Source organism: Poecilia formosa, unplaced genomic scaffold (assembly GCF_000485575.1).
Source record: "Poecilia formosa unplaced genomic scaffold, Poecilia_formosa-5.1.2 Scaffold100, whole genome shotgun sequence".
NCBI classification, from domain to species: Eukaryota; Metazoa; Chordata; class Actinopteri; order Cyprinodontiformes; family Poeciliidae; genus Poecilia; species Poecilia formosa.
Genome location: NW_006800039.1, coordinates 1,055,439 through 1,075,693, shown reverse-complemented (window position 1 = coordinate 1,075,693; position 20,255 = coordinate 1,055,439). Strand labels below are relative to the sequence as shown.

At 40.5% G+C, this 20,255-nt stretch overlaps 1 protein-coding gene across 2 annotated transcripts in view; it reads left to right on the top strand.

The window, feature by feature from the left end:
- Window positions 1-19,371, top strand: part of ctif (CBP80/20-dependent translation initiation factor) — a 50,271-nt gene extending 30,900 nt beyond the window's left edge. The window contains exons 9-14 of one of the 2 annotated variants that reach the window (XM_007558930.2): window positions 1,119-1,199; window positions 5,558-6,164; window positions 6,612-6,911; window positions 9,573-9,728; window positions 14,747-14,800; window positions 16,160-19,371. In XM_007558930.2, the coding sequence (XP_007558992.1) occupies window positions 1,119-1,199; window positions 5,558-6,164; window positions 6,612-6,911; window positions 9,573-9,728; window positions 14,747-14,800; window positions 16,160-16,381 (1,420 nt within the window). In that variant the 3' untranslated portion in view covers window positions 16,382-19,371. The remainder of the gene's footprint in view (window positions 1-1,118; window positions 1,200-5,557; window positions 6,165-6,611; window positions 6,912-9,572; window positions 9,729-14,746; window positions 14,801-16,159) is intronic. The other variant, XM_007558931.2, reaches the window with a different exon arrangement.
- The last annotated feature ends 884 nt before the right edge of the window (window positions 19,372-20,255 follow it).

Genomic DNA, 20,255 nt, shown 5'->3' with positions numbered 1-20,255 from the left:
TTTTTTTTTTTTTTTTTTTTTTTTTTTTTTTTTTTTTGCATCCTCTGCACAACTCGTATTTCTCCTATCAAAAAAATCTCCCACCTGAGCTGTGGATCTCTACAGCCTGGTGTTGGCCCAACACATAAAATACTAATAAAATGCCCTGAAATTTGTGGTTGTCTTGTGTAAAAGTTCAAATGCTTTAAGTAATTATGATCCTATATCAACTTCATCAAGATTACTATTGGGCAGAAAACAACTCCTGCTCGACTGATCTCATTTGTCGAGTTGCGTTTGTGGTTGTCTTAAAACACAAACTTCTTTTCCTTTGTGTTTTAAAGGGGATTGACTCGTTTGCTTTGTTTAGAGACATGCTCCTCTCAACACCGTATCATTCTACAGTGTAAACTGAATGTACTGGCATATTTCTCATTTCAGTTCATTAAAAAGATTTCAGTTCCTTCTTTGTTTTCTAAGCTCTTCCTGTAAAAAAACCACAAAAAAAAAACAGCATTTATGTGTCTTATTTCTGACAGGGATTCTTTAATTTTTATTCTTTTATTATGTGTGATGAGTTGAAATTCTTCTTGCATGAATCCACCCAAATTTATTTTCCCTTCAAAATTTTAATATTAAAATTTAATAATGCAAATGCTCAGTCAGGCAGCTGAAATCCTTCTTCCCACAGTGCATTAAGTCAGTGTTTTGTGGCCTGTGCAGAGCCTCGGCCAACTTATTGACTGTCTGGCCTGCAGACATCTCTTCCCCCAGGTCAATCGATTCTCTTGTCTGGGTCAACCAGTGGTTCTATGAATTCTCCTCTTGTACACAGTAAAAGTCATAATTGATCATTTTTATCATGCTCCCCCTCCCCTGACCATGTCTGTAAGTTAATTTCATCTTTTATGTAGAATTCTTTAACTCCTTGTTTTGTGTGACCTTACCAACCTGTAGTTTTTTTTTGTTTCCCTTATTTGCTTCGCTTTTTCACCCTGTTGTTTTCTCCTATTTTCCTTCGATGAAAAACCTCATATTTCCTACAAAATTTACTTTGACTTTACTCCACTCTTTCATCTTTCATCTTTCCATCCTTCCAATCATCTGCATTTTGGCACACCCTTCTCTCCTGCTTGTAGACAATTTGATCACTTCACCCGAGAGCAGTTAACCATACTTCTGCCCACTGGCCCAGGGGAGAAACGACGAGTGTCAGCCAGGTTAGTGGCAACTTAAGTAGGATCTCAAAAAGGTAAAGTAACTTTTGAAAGTAATCCACACCTCTGGGATTTGTGCGGCTGTTTTGTGAAGGCCTCAAAGGTTCAGAATCTTAGAAAACAAACGGCATCATGAAGAACAAGGGACTCGCCAAAGATAAAGTGGTGGGAAATTTTAAAACAGGGTTTGGCTACAAAACAACATCCAACTGAAAATCAATTTGAAGCCATTAAAGTTGATGTTCTCAGATGATCCGGGCATACGTTTCAGACTTTAAATGTGCAAAGCTGAGAATTTGTGAAAAGACTTTAACTGTGATATTCATGGATTTTTTTCCTGGGCTGGTGCGATCTTGGTAAGAAGAATGAGCGACTGCATTTACAACTGAAATTACAGAGAGAAGTGGCTGTATAAACAATTGACTTACAAGTCTGAAAGTTTCCAAAACCATGAAAACTAGCTTCATTTTTTTCCCTACTTCCTAATTATGCTCTACTTTGCATTGATCAGCTATTTAACATTCTAATAAAGTACATTGACGTAATGGGGCAAAATCTCAAGAGTTTAGGAAGTGTGAATAGTTTTGCAAATTTCTATTAATGAGGGTCCTGATGCATTTCTGGCAGATCTCTGAAAATTACATTTGACTTGTTTCTTAATCAATTTGAAGAATATGTAATTAAATATGTCTCAGTCTGGCAACATCCAACACTGCCATGGACTTGAATAATACCATTTAAATGATCTAACCAAAATTAATAAGTCATGTTCCATTTTATTAGATGTTTAATCATGAAAGAGTAACTTATTGTTGAATGACATTTCATCGGTGGTTCCATCATTTGTCCTAAACGCAGGAATCTCTGACAGTAATGACTGATTGATGATGAGCACTCAAACCACTGTCGAGGTCACGGTCATTAAACATGATTAACATTTTATTATACTCCTTCTCTAACCCCTCTCAGATTATCAGTAGATGAGGAGAGTGGTTTATTACATCTGAGCCTAAATTAACAGCAACTAGCACGAGCCTGTGAATCCATCACACTTGTCATATTCAGCGGTTCTGGATGTCTCCTTGGCAAAATGAAGAAGTTTTACCAGTGATGGGATAAGATGATCAAATGATTTCACAATTTCTTTCCAGGAGTTCTGCATTTACCAATGGAGACTATTTTCAATCTTTTTGTGAAAACAACAAAAGCACTCCAAGTATTCAAATTTGAAGTGAATAACAAGTATGTTTGTTGCATCAAACCAATAATGGCAACTTGAGTTGAAACTCCAACTCCAGTTGCAGTCAAGTCTCAAAAATAAGAATTCGGACTGGACTTAAAATGTGCCTTTAAGAACTGAGACTTGTGAATAAGTGACAGGTTTTGTTTTTGGGTTTTTTTTCCCTGCCATGTCCTCCTTTAGAGATTTATAGCACCCAGTCTGACTGTATTGGTCTTTCAAATCATGCAAAACCTCTCTTCTAGTGACAAATTACACCACTTCAACTTTATTTGCAAATGTGAAAATGTGTGGAAAATGAAAGATGAAATTGTTGTTGGTCAACAAAATAAGAATAACCACTTACATTTTTTTTTGTAGATAAGATTTACATATTAGCAAGCATATTTTCACATTACACTAACAAAATATCTGAAGCAGTAAGTAAGAACCAGAAGGTGTGCCACCCCAATGTGATTATACTTGACTGAGACTCTCAGATGTTTCTTTGCAGTTTAAACCTTTCACCGAGTTGGTGAAATACCCTCATTCACTGTGGAAACTCTAACCAGGTCAGTGAATGGCTAATGCAGAACTGATGTTCATAACCTACGATATTTATTAATTAATCAAACGCGTATTAAATATTAAATATGAGCATTAAAATATTGTTACCCCTGATAGCCTCATTCAGATCTTTAGATCTTAGTCTGGGTTTTTTAATATTTTAGTTCATCATGTTGCATATTTGGAGGTGATAATGAGTAGGATTAGGTAACTGGGTACATTAGTTTCCTTATGCCACATTATAACTAGAACCTCAATCTTTTTCAGATAAAACGGTAGCATTCGGCTTAATTTATTTCACTTTATTGATGTAACACCAAGTTGGTCAAAAAATGTAGTTTCAAGACCCTTTACATATAAGACGGATTCAAATTATATACAGAAACGAGTCAATCCAATCATAAACAGATGCAGTTTGAAATGTTTCAGTTTCTTCCAAATTACAATACCATACAGTAAAATTCAGTTTACTGTGCATGTTGATAAAAAAAAAAAAAAAGTTTTCTATCAAAAGAAGCCTGGTCAGTTATATCAAGTCGTTGACTTGGCAGCAGTCCCTCATACTGGACAAACTTTTGATGACAGTGGAAAGAAACACATTTTTATAACATGAGGAAACTTCCAGTAGGATCCTGCAGATTATCTACAGCAACAGATGGGAGGTTTGAGTAGGTGGAGCACTAATAACACTGTTTGTTATTGTGTTCAAACACTGTGTAATATATGCAGATGATACGCAAATAGTTAGGCTTTAAGTCTCGCCATCTGCCTTGTTTATTACTTTTTTTTTAAAACAACATTTTAATGCCTCTAAAGCCCAGTTCATCTTCAGCATTTGCAAATTGACGTGGATTACCAAAGCCCTCCATCGCCACCATGTACCTGTCCTCTTCGACTTACTACATTTGTACAAAACCTGGCTCGTGCGGAAGAACATCACGAATGTTAACTTCTTTTGAGACTATCTCCAAGGTTGGTTTTCCGTCTTCTGATCAGATTTGAAAAGAGCACTCTTACAAAAGAGCACCGAATCTAAAATTTTGAGTTTGTAAGCGCCAAAGGGTCTTTTTCACAATTTACTTCAATTTTTGTTCTACGGCCTCCAAAATGTCAGGGTCGGTCGTGCTTTCATTTTTTTATGCCATCACTAAATTTTAGGCAGCTCAAACTTTGTAAAAGAGAGAGTTTTGTAAAGAGCGAAGAACCGGTGCGGCGGTGTGCCCACTGAGGACCTGTTCAAAAATTTAGGAACATTGGGTCTGTGTTTGCTTGGTCCAGCCTCCCACAAGGCTTACACAGCTCAGGGTTACAGGCTCAACTTTTCTCTGCATACTTTTCTCTTCTAGTCTTTTGCACCTTTTTATTAATAGGAAAAAAGTTTGTTTGGTATTTTAAAAAAAAACAGGTTTACACCAGAATGTTGAGAGATCTACAGCCGCTTGTGTAATTCTAAATCATGTTAAAAAAATCACTGTAGTTTAACAGCATGCCTGTACTAATAGTTAAAATCATTGTTCGTGTATTTTATTTTATTGACTATTTATATATAATAACAAAATGTGTGATGCTAATTTTATGATTATTTACCATGACATATTGGTCAGAGTTTTTTTTTTTTTTTACAATAAGTAATTTCTATAAAGTTTTTCACATTATAACATAAACAGGATAAAATTTACTTTGGAAAAAAAAAAGTCACATTTTTGTTTCTTCTTATAAAAAATAATTGCATTGCTCATGTGAATCATGGCAGCTAATCAGTGAAAAAAAAAGACCAGTCATATATATATATACATTTTGAAAATGTTATCACCTTTTCTACTTTTTAATCCAGTGAAATGTTAACAAGCTGCAACTACCAATGCAAGTGTGACATCTAAAAAAAAAAAAGAACTTTCTCTTTTTTCATTTGCTCGTCTTTCTTCATTTGGCCACGCTGGATGTTTTTGTCGGGTTTACAGTTTGCGATTAAGCAGTCAAGGATCAATTCATTTTGAAGCTTGTTGCTTATCGTTTCTCTAATTGTTTCTTTATGTCTTTAAAAAATGATGGACTTTAACTTTCTTTAGCTTGGGGATCGTTGCGTCTTAAGTGTCCTAACAACTTTGATTTAAAACTGGAGTTATTTCCTTGCATACTAAATCTGCAATATTTTATTTGTCAACAATTGTTTCTGTTTTATGCAATTGAAAATGTTGTGAATGCTGCTGCTGGTGGTTAGATTTGTGCAGGTTCACAAGCTGAGGTAGATAATAGGCTGTGTCCTCAGTGTGGAGGTGACTAATCCCCTGGACCATATGTCAGTGGTTTGTAGACCAGAGCCAGTACAGCAAAAACAACGTATCAATGCAGGACAGGAAAACACACTCAGGCTGTTTATCCTCATGTAAGCAGAAAGTGGGCTTTTGGTTTTTATAGCTTTTAGTTCAGTAGATACTACTTCTGTTGAGTGGTACCGATAGGTGAATGTTTGTAAATGTCTTGGTAATTTGTCGGACCGTGTAAAGGGCAGACCCGAGCAAACTGACCCCTGTAACATCACGAAGGTGCTAACTTGAACCTGGTTTATTTTCAGGAGGCAGCAGCGACCCCAGAGTGGAGGAGGAGGAGGAGGAGGAGGAGGAGGGGTGGGGAAGAACCAGTCTCAGCAGATACAGCAACAGTCTCCACTGCAACACTGGGATCAAACTCAACAGCAGCCCCCAAACCAGCAAGAGTTTAATTTAACAGATCAGGGAGATAACAGAAACCACAATGCTGGTCGACCCCCTCGCCAGCACCAAGGAGGACACGCTGGGCCTCGCCAAGGAGGACCGTCGCATCACGGCTACAGCCACAATCGCCGCTGGCACCACAATCAGAGGGGTCAGGGCCATGAACAGACAAACGCAGCAGGCGATAAAGAAGCATCCCCAAAAACAACCAAAGACAAACAGACTGAGATTGTAAGAGTGAGCGATGAGCACATCCGACCACCGCAAGACTGCAACCACAGGAGTCCCAACGAATCGCCCAACTCGGCCCCCACTCCGAGTGCAACGGCCCTCCCAGACCCGACAGTTAATAAGGAATCCCTCAGCATGCTGCCAAGTAGAAAAGTGAGCGACGGCCAAGCAGAGCAGCCAAGAGTCAGTCTTCTGCAGTCGTCTAAGGAGAGGCTGAGGAGGAGACTAAAAGACAAGGTACTGACAATCTGCTTAGTGTTTGTCAGTCTCCATTAGGGCAGCCAGGCCTGATCTGTATGTGTGCACACGCTAACATTTGGTTTCCCAATTAACTTCAAAAAGACAAGCATGGTTCATTACCGCACAGAGATGCAGACACACTTGTCTCTCCTTGTCTGGCTTCATTTAATTGTCCAGGTTTTTTTTCTGCAGTCACTCAGCAAATGTGTCTGTGTTCTCCCATAAGGAGGAGAGGAAACTAACAAACATTTAACAGGCTGTTTTTTTGTTGTTGTTTTATGATTTACTCTGTATTCTAAACTGAATTGGCCAACTCCAATTCAGAAAGGAGTCACTACTTTGGACATTTGTGTTATAGATGTCTGGAATTATGACATAAAAAAAAATAAATAAATAACCAGCATCCTTTAATGAGTTGAAACCTTTACACTGCCCTATCTGCAGGACGAGGTTAACGTGGAGGAGTCTCGGTTGGGACCCCAGAACATGGACCGACTGGTGGACCTCCTCAACAGCATGAGGAGCAACAGCAGTGGCGTGGAGAAGCAGCTGGCCTCTTTCATGGAGGAGGCGCAGAGCTCGGCGCGGTCCGAGGAGTCGCTGGCTCAGGTGGTCGGAGCCATCTACTCCAAGGCCGTGTCCGACCGGAGCTTCGCCGCGACGGCCGCCAAGCTCTGCGACAAGATGGCGCTGTTCATGGTGGAGGGAACCAAGTTCAGATCGCTCCTGCTCAACGCGCTGCAGGTGAGAGCAGCTTTTGGCATCGTCGTCTGCCTTCAAGCTCTGTTTTGTCTTGGCTTTGGCTTCATTGCTCCGCAATACCTTTGCCTTTCCTCCGTAATGCCTTTGGCTTCATTTTGTAATTGCCACTGCACTGAGCTGCTGGTTTGATTAGCTCGCACTGAATCTACTTCTCATTGCGAAATGAAATCTCTTCTCCTGTTTGTGCAGCCTCTGTTCTCGGAGTCTCGGGGGATTTTGTTTAGTTATGGTTTCAATTTAGAAAACAGTGCTTCTTTAAAAAAAAAAAAAAAAATCAAGCTCTTTGATAATTGAATCTGTGCCACATTATCATGCTTCATAATGCATCTTATCTGTATTGTATCCTATTGCTTCAATTATTGTGCCGATTCCGTTTTGAATTTTACATTGTTGCACTTAATTATAAAGTGAAAATTTGCTTCTTTTTTTTTTTATTTGGTATAGTGTGTTTAAAAAAACGTCCACCATGATCTCAGTGGCTTTATTCACCTTAGGTTTAGGAATCCCCTCCGTCTGATGGCCAGCTCATTGTGTTTCAGACCTGTACATGTCGATGCACAAAGTAGCTAATCTAAACTCCCAGGGGGAGCGGAAGTCTGTTTCCTCTTCACCTTCCATTCCTTCTCTTTACTGCACAGTTCCAGTCCTGCACCCTGAATGAAAACATCCTCTGAGGCGTTACATACTTTGCCGCCGCTCCCTCCTTTCATTTCCTCCTTCTTGTCCCTCATGAGCTCTCTATTCCCATGTTCCCACGTCTTCTCACCTCCTTTCACCCCGTCGCCTCGCTGTTTGCATGCCCAATCTCACAATCAGAAGCAATCAGGAGACATGTGTTGTCATCTGAAAGCTTGCCATGCTATGTGTATATATCCGCCTTGAGATTTTTCTATTTAAAAGTTTTGATATTTACGTCCAAATTAAGTATGTGTTTATTTCTACCTTGATCCTTAAGCCTCCTTTCCATCTAATTTCCTCTTCCTCCATCACATTTGTGTGGTCTTTTCTCCTCTTTTATCTCGCTCTTTAATCTCAGTTTCCCAGCCAGCATAGACCCCCTGCTCGTCTTTGACATTTTGGCTTTTTTTTTGCTATAAAACATTTTAAATGTCATAAGTGGGCTCATGAAGGCTTTCATTAATGCTGTTGCCATTAGACCCCTGGATCTCAATATGGGGCCAATTAGTGTGACTGCTCTGTTTATTCAGAGAGAGGTTTTGTTGGCCTTAACGCTGCCACTGTTCCACCTGTTAAAGACCTTTCTTATTAAACACAGCTGAGGAAAGCTCGGCGTGTTTTTCACTCATGTTATGGACTCTTTATGCGCCATTTTCTTGTGCTAGCGGTGAAAGTCACAGTAGCATGATTTCACTCTGAAGAAGTAAGAAAAAGTCAACATTTAGTTTGAGAACATAAATTCAGCGTTGAAATAGTAGAACAAATAAATGTGATTTTGTTTTCATTGAAACTACAGATAAATGAGTGAATTTTTACTTTTCAAATTGGGAAAGACAAGAAAACATGGCATTTTAATAAGGTACTTTCATGTGCCAACCTGTTTAAATGTCCCAAAAGTTCAAATCAATGCAATTATTTAAAACAAAATTCAAACTGCGACAAGTTTATTTTGAGTTGGGTAAAAAAAAAAAAATCTCTCTGTCAGGCTACTGCAACAAAGAGAGTTGCCTTGTCTTGAAGGGACGCCTGGAAAAAGCCTTTTTTCCAATAAACGCCACTAAACTGAGTCCTTTAATCAGCTGAGAACAATAATAAGCTCGGTCTCATCAAACTCCCCATCTGGGGTTAATGTGAAACAAAGGTTGAATATGCGTGACAACCATTCCGTGTTCACAGTGAAGTAAGGTGGAGGATCTGTGGATCTGTGGTGCTGAGGGCCTTTTTCTTCACCAAAGCAACTGGAAACCTTGTTAGCATAATGAACTCCTTTTCTTCTTTTTTTTTCTTTTTTTTTTTCAGTAGGCTCTAAATTGAAACAGAATTTTCTTTTTATAGCTTTGTAGTTTTTTCCCCCCCCACAGAATAAATGGGCTCAAATTAAAGGAGCCAGTTTTCCAGGTTTCCTCCTCATTATTCTGCTGCAATAAAAGATGACTTTATTTTAAAGCTCTTACTCATCTTTTCCAGGCGTGCCAATAAATGCAGCCAGCTCTGTAAGCTGCCCGTGTTTCTCGAGCTTCTGACAGATAATATTGTGAGCAAGTGGGGGAGGGGAGGGGTGGAAGCCTTTGCACTGCCTGTTAATAAAGGTTCAGTTTAACCTGCACAGCAACAGCTTTATGTGAGCACATTAAGCATTAACCCGTATTAAGTCCAACACTTTCACAGAACCGACACACTTCACTGTTCTCACTTTCAAACTGAACGAATACTTCAAGCAGAAAAAAAAGGTATTTTTAATGGAGTTGTCAAATGCTTCTCTTTTCTTTTTTTTTTTGGTGGGGGGTTTGAAGCACCTGGTGACACGAGGTTAATGTGTGTGCCAGTTTCCTAAATGCTCTACTGTATATATATCCACCTGCTAAATGAATCATTGTGTAATGCCAGTACAGAAGTTTGCCATGCTGTTTCTGTGCAGTGTTTGAAGGTAAAAAGCATGCTTCGTATTTTTCTGTCCGTCTTCAGAGAGACTTCTCCCGCCGTGAGAAGCTGCAGCAGACCGACGTGGAGCGGTGGTTGGGGTTCATCACCTTCCTGTGCGAGGTGTTCTGCACCATGAGGAGCAGCTCCGGCCAGCCGTTCAGGGTGCTGGTCTGCCCCATCTACACGTGTTTACGAGAGGTCCGTATGCAGACGCGCTGGAAACGACGAGCCGCTCGCTGCTCGTCTCGTCTTCGCAATCTGGTTTCCTGTTTTTCAACCAGACGCGGTCTAGACTGCAGACACCACATTGAGGTCTGGTTCGAGGTACAAACGGTGAAGACATACTCGGTTCCAGTAAAAAAAGTGCGTGACCCTGGGTTACGTCCCCATTAGCTGGTCACGCTTTTTCATTGGTCGCCATAGAAACCATGCAGGGTAACCCGCAGCAGACTCACTACGATGCAGAAGTGCTCAACGGCAGATTGGAAATTGAAAGGGGAAGCGAGTGGGTGGGAAGGAGGAAACGCAGGAGACTGTGGTCCGATTGACAGTTGGTGGAGAGGAAGTTTGCTCAGACTCTCTCAGGTAGAAAGACAAAGGACGAGAGAGACGAGATCAAAGAATCCGCGGGTGAAAATAGGTTTTGATTGCGTCATTCAAGTATAAGGGAATAAAGCCGAGACATGTATAAGTGAGTTTTAGTGCCCGCGTTCACACCTCTAGCAGTCTGGCGCTCCACACACACCCGGTGTGCCATTAACGAACAACAATGACACACAGCGATCCATCCGTCCACACCCTGTCTGTGGGTATGCCCAGGGCATTATCTCAGCTTGTTAAGACTCTCCAGCTTACCCGTAGGCGTGGCATGACTAGTTAGAATCCCACACAGTTTACAACATGATATCAATCAATCAAATTTTATTTGTGTAGCACATTTCAGCAGCAAGGCATTTCAAGGTGCTTTACATAATTAAAGAAAAAATAAGAGCAGCATGTGACATTGAATAAACACTAAGAAAGAGAAAGAGATTTTTGAAAAAAAAAAAAAGAAAAAAAAAAGATAAAAACATACTTTTATTACGGAATTTAAGCGCCTGTCATCGCCGGACTCCACCGTCCGTTTAACACGGGTATTATCCAGGCCCCGTCGCCTGACAGGACGGGATTTACAGATTTTTAGTCAAAACGCCATTTGACAAGGATTCTCACACCTCAGAGTTTTAGTTAAAACACTACATCTCAACAACTTAGGTAAGAAAACACCTGTATACTGCATCCAATTATATTTAGGTGTTAATGTGTCTGTCTTGTAAGTTTGTTTTTTTTTTTTTCCAAGAACTATCATCTTTGAATTCAGTTAAAACCACAGTGCCAGTTTTGCTTACACACATCTTCCTGCACGTACAGAGCCTTGCAAAAGCACCGCCCAAACATTTCATCATGCTGCAACCACAAACTTCAATCTGCTCTATATTGTGATTTTTATGTCATACAACTAACTACAGGAAGTACCAGAGAAGTGATGCCTCATATGTTAAGAAGAATAAAGTTATAGGAAAGTTTAAAAAGTCTTTTCTGCATTTGGAGATGGCAGATATGGACGAACCTGCGTTGGTCAGATGAGACAAAAAAAAAAGCAAACTTTTTGGCCTAAGCGCAACACACGATATGTAACACCGTACATCACTCTGAACACAATGTTAGAGATGCACAAAGTCCAGAACTAAACGTTCTGATCGGATGCTTTACCATCAAATTTGAATCATCTTTAACTTTTATGTGAAAAAAGAATGGGCAAAAATTTGAGTCATCCTTTGTTTTTTCTTGTCAAACATTAAAATCGTGCATTGTCTTTCACACCACAAATTTTCACTACTCTGGGTTTTCATAATTGCAAAAAATACCTTAAATTTTTTTGTTGTTGCATCACATCCTGAAAATAAAATATGGATACTTTTGAATATTGAACACAAACTTCCTTTTTAACGCAAATTTTGCAAAGTTATGAATACTTTGCAAATTGTGTGTGTGTGTGTGTGTGTTTGTGTGTGTGTTTGTGTGTGTGTGTGTGTGTGTGTGCGTGCGTGTGCGTGTACGCACACGCACACACACACACACTTCTTGTGTTTATACCTGGAAAATATTATTAGGTAAGAGTTGGGGAGTTCTGGATTGAGGTTCCACATACCCTTTCCTAACTAAATAAAGTGAAGAACCGTTGTCTGCGGCTGCCGTTAAAACTTCAAATTAAACACCTTTCCGCTTAGTCACTGTCACTCCTTTTTAGTCAGCCTGCCCTAATGGCATAAACAGTGAAATCTTCCCATTAAATAAACGGAGACACTGTTCACCCATGTCTGTTTGCACTTAACAAATTACGCAGAAATGATCAAAACAAAGTGAAAAAAGGCCAGTTTTTACAAGCAGATCTACCAGAACATGGCTATTAAAGTTGTTTTTTTTATCACCATGTGAGCTGCAGAGTTGCAAGCTTTGAAGTCACCACTCATGTGAGTGGGAGTGCTTTTTTTTTTTAAATCTAGGAATAAGAGCTTTCCAGCACCCAGCCACTGCTTTCCTACCAGAGCAAGATCAAATTGAATAACTGACATAAAAAAAAATAAATAAAAAGCTGCACGGACGTTTGTCTCACAAAAGGTTTCATAAATGATCGATTCTTACGATCTGCACATCACTGATTACATTGGAGTAGTTCAACAGGTTTCTTAGCAAGTCCAGTTGTATTTAATTTAGTTTATATTCGCTGCGAGTTTTTGCAAGTTTAAAATTCTTCATAGTAGAAGAATTTAAATTTAGTTTTAAATATTAAAGCTTACTTGAAACCATCTGCCTGTTTACTGCTTCTGCTACTGCTTCTGCAGACTTGTCTAAAATAAAACATCAGTCTGAGGAGCTACAATATAACATAAGGTCTGCCGTGTCTGAAAGTCCTGGACGGTTGGACAGTCCTGGCAGCCAGCTTGTTTTATTTATTTTTTCCCCCCCTGCTAAATCACATTGCAGGATTTGGGTTTGCATTTGCTTCACTGCATGAAGCACCAGCTTGCTTTTTCTGTTGCCCTGGGAGCTTTAAAAAAAAAAAAAAAATCTACAAATGCCCACACAGACAAATCATTACAGACTCTGTTTTATATGTAGGCTTATTTGTTTAGCAGGTAGTGAGACAGTATTAACTCAACAGTAATACAGTAATGAAATTAAATGTAACTACAAGTGGCGCTAATCCTGAAAAGAGACTTGCAGTTGCTATGCAACAACTGGAAAGATGGTTTTAGTTGAATTTCAAGTTACTCTGTCAAGAGAAAAGCAATTTTTTTTTTCTTCTCTGCAGTATGAAGGCAGATGTTCTTACATTAAGAATATATTTCTGGTTGTATGTATTTTAAATCGGTGTTATCAGAGGATCAAAAGTTGCTAGTGGTTCTCTAAGTTTGCGCTCACCAGCTTCTTTACTGACTGAAAAGAAACAGATGGTCTTTCTGCTGAAGACGAAGTTCTTGTGTGGCCATCGACGCATATTATGTGTTACGACAGAAAGTAAAAAGCTCGTGTGAGCAGAGCAGAGCTGGGAGAGCTGAGGACGAATGACTATAGATTAGATCATTTTAACAGTATTGGGAAAAAAAAAACAAAAAAAAAAACTTCAACCTCTTCTCCCCCGAGAACTCATTACGAGCTCCTCCAGCTTGTCACATACTTTTCCTACTGTGGAAACGCCAGGACTGGAGCTCCCACTTCAAACAGCCACTCTGTCACCACGCCTGTCTTAGCATACTGAGGAGCTGACGTCTGTTCCACTGCTGGGCCTGAATGATAGGTGAAATACCAGGAAAGTTGCAGAGTGGAAATAAGAGCCCGGCTTTGACTAAATGAAGATCAACACATCAGTTAGGAGCAGAGTTTTCTTTCAGACTTATGATGGTTCTGACCTTTATGTCACAGTTTTTATGTGGCATCACTTAAAAAAAAAAAAAGAATGTGCAGTGAATATGGTTACACCCCAGATATTCCGACTATTATCTGAGAAAAATACTGTCGAGTCCTTTTTTTTGACTTTTAACTCCTGTCGGCTGAACTAACCCAGATCTTTGAGTCGAGTTGTTTTACGGCGTTTAGGTGGTAGGTGTTTTTAGCTTTTTGATACTTTGGAGCAAAACTAAGTTGTTAAATAACTACAGTCTAAAGATATGTTCTTGTAATGGCTGAGCAGATGTTTGTATGTTGCCTCATATTTTCTTGATTTACATTTCTAAGTTTTTGAGGTTGTCAGGTCTCCTTTCCATCACCCTAATCTTTAACTACCTTCACACATTCTCTGTCAATATTTAAGTCACAACCCTTTTTTTATTTTTTACTTTTAGACAGTGCAAACACGTTGGTAAAATTAAAAGATGACTTTAAACCTAAACCTGCCAGAGCTACCAATAATTTGGGGTTGAATTGTGTAACACGAGCCAATTGCTTTTACTTAAATCAGAAAAGAAGCAATCATTTCTACTGCTATAATAATGTCATTATTTATAGTTTTTCTGAGACATGGACTCAGACAAAAATATAATAAACAGCCACTAAATTGAGAAGTAGTTTTAAAGTAACCCTGGTTCATATGCAGAATGTTAGCTCTTTTGTTGGCTTCCAGCTCTTTGTAGAATAACACAATCATAACAAGTTGAGATTAGCTTGATATGCTTCCTTCCGCCTCCGGGAGCCAGCATGCAGTTAGCTGTATAACAGACGCACCGTTTATAGCTGTAAGCAGCGTCACCTTAATATGGGTAAATGGGTGCGCTCCCTTAGTTTGTACACAACTACTAGTGTGTGTACGAGCCGCCTGTTTGTCTTTGGCTGCACGACGTGTTTACAGACTGTCTGTTCATTTGTGTATGCATATGTAGAGCTTTGATAATTTAAGCCTTTTCTGAATGATGTTTGCCGTTTTGTCTGACTCGAGGGTCTGTGGTGGCACAAAATGCTCACAAGTGGCATTAGGTGTTCCTTCTCTTCTGTCAGATGAATGATGTTTACAGACACTTGAACGTCTAGTATTTTTATCTGAGGTCAATTTTAACATTCTGCTTTAGACCAAGTGTCATTTTGTGGCGTTCAGCTTCATATCACTATATTTTACTGCGTAGACCTTTGCTCTTCTAAGTATAGTCCTCATGTGTGTTTTTGTGTTGTTTTTTTCGTAGCTGCTTGAGTCAACAGATGTTAAAGAAGATGCCGTCCTTTGTTGCTCCTTGGAGGTATGGACCACACACAAGCATGCTCACATTTACAAAAAACAATCTGAGGAATGTCCTCACAGTTGGTCTCAATAAAAATGTACATAACACACGACAGAAAAACTTTTTTTTTTTTTTATAAAAACCAGGACCTGACTTATTTCTGAGCTTGTACGTGTTTAGATAAAGCAGTGTATTTTCCAAGTAATTAAAATAAGAACATTTTTAACCATTAAGCTGTTTGTATTTTAATATTATCAGTGAAATTGTCATGTATTCACACCCCATGAATTTGACAATTTTGTCACATTACAAAGGTGATATTTTTATATGGAAGACTGCTTAATTCATCAGAATGTAGCACAAAAAAAATCAACCAAGTTGTCCAGTCAATGTCCTGACTTAGGACTGGGCCAATGTCCTAGTTGGTGATTTCATTTGGGGGGGAGGGGATGAGTAAAAAAAACAAATTCACAGTCACACTCCACTCTGATGGAGCTCAAGCTATTTTGAAAAAAGGCATGGGCCGAAACTTTAGTTTGTAGACAATTGACGACGTCTGAGATTCACCTTAAAATACTTGTTAACCAAAGCTAGAAGGCCAAAAGACGTTTTAGAATTTTATTTGAAATCATTTGGATAATTTTGTCTCATTGCATGACTTTCTTTGTGCTAGTCTGTTACACCAGATCCCATGTAACTACACTGAAGTTTATTTTAACAATACAAAGCCTGAGAAGGCTCAAGAGGTGTGAATACTTTTTCTACCATCCAACATTCAGCTGTTTTTTTTTTGTTTGTTTGTTTTTTGTTTTTTTAATCCAATCTGTTATTCTCTTATGAAAAAACAGTTTAAGTTCAATTTGTAATTTCAGGGGAGAAAAATGTTTGCCTCAAAATGAAACACTTCTGTGTCTGACTTTGCACTCAGTAAAATTCTATTTTTTATTCATATGATTTTGATCATGTTTACATTCATGAATAATTTCTTTTTAGTTTTCACATAAATAAATGTAGAATGAATGAACATCTCAACTTAATAAGGAGCAGGAGTCGCCATCACCCTCAGAACCACAATCAGTTCATTGATTTGAAACCCTTCAAGCTGAAAGTTCCTGAATTAATCCTTCAATAGTTGAGGAACAGCCTTGGGGTGTGAGGGCAGAAAGAGCGAAGGCAGGTGAGCTGGGAATTACCAACAGCTCCCAGATGCTGAGAAACAGCTCCATAGCTGCAGGCTGTGTGAATCTCTTGGCTCTGTGTGCTCACAGTAACAAGGTGCCAGACACTGTCTTGCTCTCAATAAGGGGACCCATATCTTCTTTTTTTTTTTTTTGCCTTGTCTTGACTTTAACCCGTCCTCCTCTGTCTGTCTTCTAGCTGCAGAGTACCGGGCGTCTGCTGGAGGAGCAGCTCCCCGAGATGATGACGGAGCTCCTAGCAGCCGTCAGGGACAAGATGCTGTGTCCGACCGAGTCGCAGCTGACCCGCTCCCTGCTCATGGAGGTCATCGAGCTGCACGCGCATCGCTGGAGCCCCCTGGAAGCTATCACCACCCAGTACTACAATCGCACCATCCAGAAGCTCACCACGACAGCCTAGCGGCAGCTTCTTCCCGGTTGGAGGACACGAGCCGCGCTGACGCCCAAAGTCTAATTAAAATATTACTGTGTGTTTCACTCCCCGCCTGGACGATTAACTGCTGTTTGCTGCTGCTGATCTTGACATTCGATGACACAGGTGGAGAAAGACGAACCACGAGAAAGCTACCTAACATCCAGACTATGTGTCGTGTGGCCAGTAGGGGCATGCTTGGCCACACGGAGTTGGGGAGCTCACTGGGCTTTGAGTGGTGCAGAGATTAAAAGGAGAAGGGGGGAGGAGAGGGCAGCAGTCTGTCTGTGGGGAATGGAGAGATCTGTACCCAAAGATGAATGCATCGGGGTGGGGTGGGGGTTGCGGTGGGAGGTCAGGGTGGTCTGTGTCAGTCTCTTCATTGTGTTCCTTCGCCAAGCCTCTTTCTCCTCCATCCCCTCTGCCTCTCCATCGGCCCCTGGGGTCTCAGTGGCTGATAAAAGAGAGACGGGGAAGGCGGCAGGGAGCAGACACGGTGCTGTCTGTCTGGGCCGTCTGCCCCGCCGGGGCGGGGGACCGGGTCAAAGGGTCTCGCGGGGGAGCTCCCCACCCCTCCGCTACATCTCCCCACAGCAGGAGCCCCCTTTTGGAGGGGTAGGGGGGAGACAGCAGGCCTGCTGGGCTGGGCTGGGAATAATGCTTAGGCTGGCTGAAGTAGGGTGGCAGATGGCTGCTCAAGCCCCCGCAAGGCGACGCACTCCGAACACACCCCACTGGCACCCCGACTCCCCGCTCCACCATTAAGGCAGCGGAGACTCTGCAGTGGTAGGGGGCGGTGCAGGAGGGGGGGCAAGTCAGAAAATTAAAGCAGACGATGCCGTCTGATAATTCCTTTGTTTGTTTTTTTCCATCTTGCAGGGGAATGTCTCTGCTCTGTTACGCAGTTCGTGTCCATGCTTTATTTACCACATCATTGATTTTTTTGTTATACATTTTTAATCATGTATTGTTTTTATCACTGATGTCTGGTTTTTATGCTAAGATGTGCGTATGGGATCTTATAGCAGTAGGCTTTATTGCACAGCTTTGATTTGTTTTGCACTGTTTCAATTGCGATTTGCTTTAAATTTTTAAAGAAGCGTAAGGAGAAAAAAGGTTCAATTTGAAGCAGTTCTTGTGGATTAATATTAAACATTGGTCGTAAAAGAGGTGGGTTGAGCAGAGTGAGGGAGTTTAGGTTCTAATTGCCTAGTGGCCTTTCTTAATTAGGATCTCTCTCGTTTGCTGGGATTGTGGCACACCGCATGCTGACTAGTTGGACTTGATCTAAAGCATTTCTTTGCAGAAGGAAAAAAAAATGTGAGGAAAACGACAAAAGCATGGCTCCAGCCATTCTTTCCAATGGACATTTTGCCAGTGTTTCATATGAACTGCGTTGGATCTTGCTTAGGTTTTTCAAATAACTATTAACCTGTGTATTTAAAAATCACCACGATGATAAGAGAAGATATTATTGTTTGAATGACTTTGTCGTTTGTGACCTTTGTTCCAAGCTAATGTTTGTAGTCTAAGATTGATGTATCAAGCCAAACATGTATCATGTTGAAACGGGCTTTATGTATAATCTGCATACAGGACGTTAGGTATTTAACTATAATGAAACAGAGGAGAAATAACGCAGTGGAGCTGTTACACTGAAAAAGATGGCAAAGTGTTTCCCTCTTCACTAACTCTGCTTGGGAGTTGTCCTTTCCATATATGCACATATACACGTGCATTCAGTTGAAGTCAGAAATATACAACCCCCCCCTTTCAACACCTAATGCCATAGTGATGATTTGCATGAAGGCCGATGACAATACCGCTGGAATAATCAGACCAAAGAACAGTCTACCAGTAGTCATGTCCAGACTCCTCCTGACCTGTTCTACTCGTATTTGATCATCCGTGTGGTCGAGCGTTGAGTATGTCTCGGATTCTGGCCTTGAAGTTTTTTTTTTGTTTTTTTTTTTTCAGTGCACATCCTTTAATTGCCACTGAAACTCTTCATCTTACAGTCACACAGGGTTTGTACCAGTTGTTCTAACCAAGTTGCCAAGGACCCTTGATAAAATCTTGGGCTCGCTTTCACAGCCAGAAAGTTGTTTGCTCCCAATTGTGTCTCATCAAGTTTTTCACTTTTTTTTTTTTAAACCTTCTATCCAAGGCCCTTTAGACGGGATGAAATACGCTTTCGCTCAGCTTTTACGTAAGCTCCTTTGCCTTTCTCGTGCGTGCAAAGTCACCTTGAATACCCAGATGGACGCATCACAGCTGAAGCAAATGAAGAACCGTGATAGAAATCCCAAAGAGTTAATTATGGCAACTCCGTCAGACGGTTTAAACCGTATTATTGTGACATAGTTATGCCAACTAAATATGCTGCACACAAATGCTAAATTTTGCATTTTTTGTGTTGACTTTGTGGCATTTACTACATGCAGAATCTGGCTCTGTGATGCATCCTGAAAAACTCTAAAGGGGTTGAATATTTCTGATGGCAACAGTAGATTAAAATTTCCCACTAAATCTGTGGGCAGTTGTGTTTTGTTTTGTTTTTTTTCTTCATTATTATTATTATTATTATTTTGTCTTGCATCAAGAATTGAGATCCTGTGTGGTAGAAGCATACCCCGGATGATTAGAAAGATGAGGTGTGTGATTTTAAAGGAGCGTCTAAATCGTGTTTATACAGTTGAAACCAAATGCATACATTGGCTAAAAAAGGCATATTACTCTGAGGTTTAGCCAATAGAAATGATTAAGATGACCCTAAGGAAAATAAAACAGGATGTAGTGTTTATACATTGTATGTAAATATTTGGTTCCAACAGTATATGTTGGCTTCAGAGAGAGGATTTGTTAAATAGATTTTTTTGTTTTGTTTTGTTTGTTACTCTATTTAAATTTAATCGCGCCATTTATATATGAATGACGATGGGTTTTAAAGACATTAAACGGTGATATCTCGCCCCTTGGCAGGTGTGTAAGTGTGTGGTATTACTGTGTTTTTCTTTGTGAAAAGAAGAAAATCCCATCAATCAGCGTCCATTATGCAAAGAGCGGCTCCGTCTCGCAGCAGACTGGTGCAGGTGGAGATCACCCCTCCGCCCCCGCCCCCTCCTTTGCACCACTGGAGCCTCCCCACGCCTGCGTGCCCTAAGACCCCGCTGTTTGGGTCACATGACTCAGCTGACAACTGAATGAGATGCACCGTCATTTGCATATTCACATGAATAGCGAAGGAGCGAAAGGCAGCGGCTGGAGTGCAGACAAGCTTTCGGTTAGCTGCGAGTGAGGTTCTCTGTGAGTCTTGTTTTTTTTTTTCTTTTCTCAGCAACTGAAAAATAAACCAAGTGTTGAGGGCTGCAAAGACGTGATGGAGAAAAGGCTGTGTTGTGTTTTCTTTCTTTGCCTCCTGCACGGTTGGCGTGGTTACAAAAAGTCATCAACGGTGTCACACGGGTTTACACATCACAAAAGAAGCACAATAGTGGGCACATGGTGGCAGCTGCCGTTACCAGAGAGACCCCCATAACTAATCGAGGCCCCGCAGTTGGTCAGCAGGCCGGTGATTCAAACTCGCAGACTAAAACATCTCATTTACATGCCTACCTTTTTTTTTTACATGGTCACACATTAAGCGGGCCACACTTCTGAATAATAACGCTGTGGATGCTGATGTATGCAGCGTCCTTGGCCAATGATAAGTCTCAACACTTGCCTGAGGCTCTCTGACTGTGGACCTCCCAATGGGAGCCCTTAATATCAGACTGTCTTCCCACCGAGGCCCCCTAACCCTCAAACCTTCGGGGTGTTGTTCTGTACTCGTTCGTACCAATCAACATCATCCTATATGCCA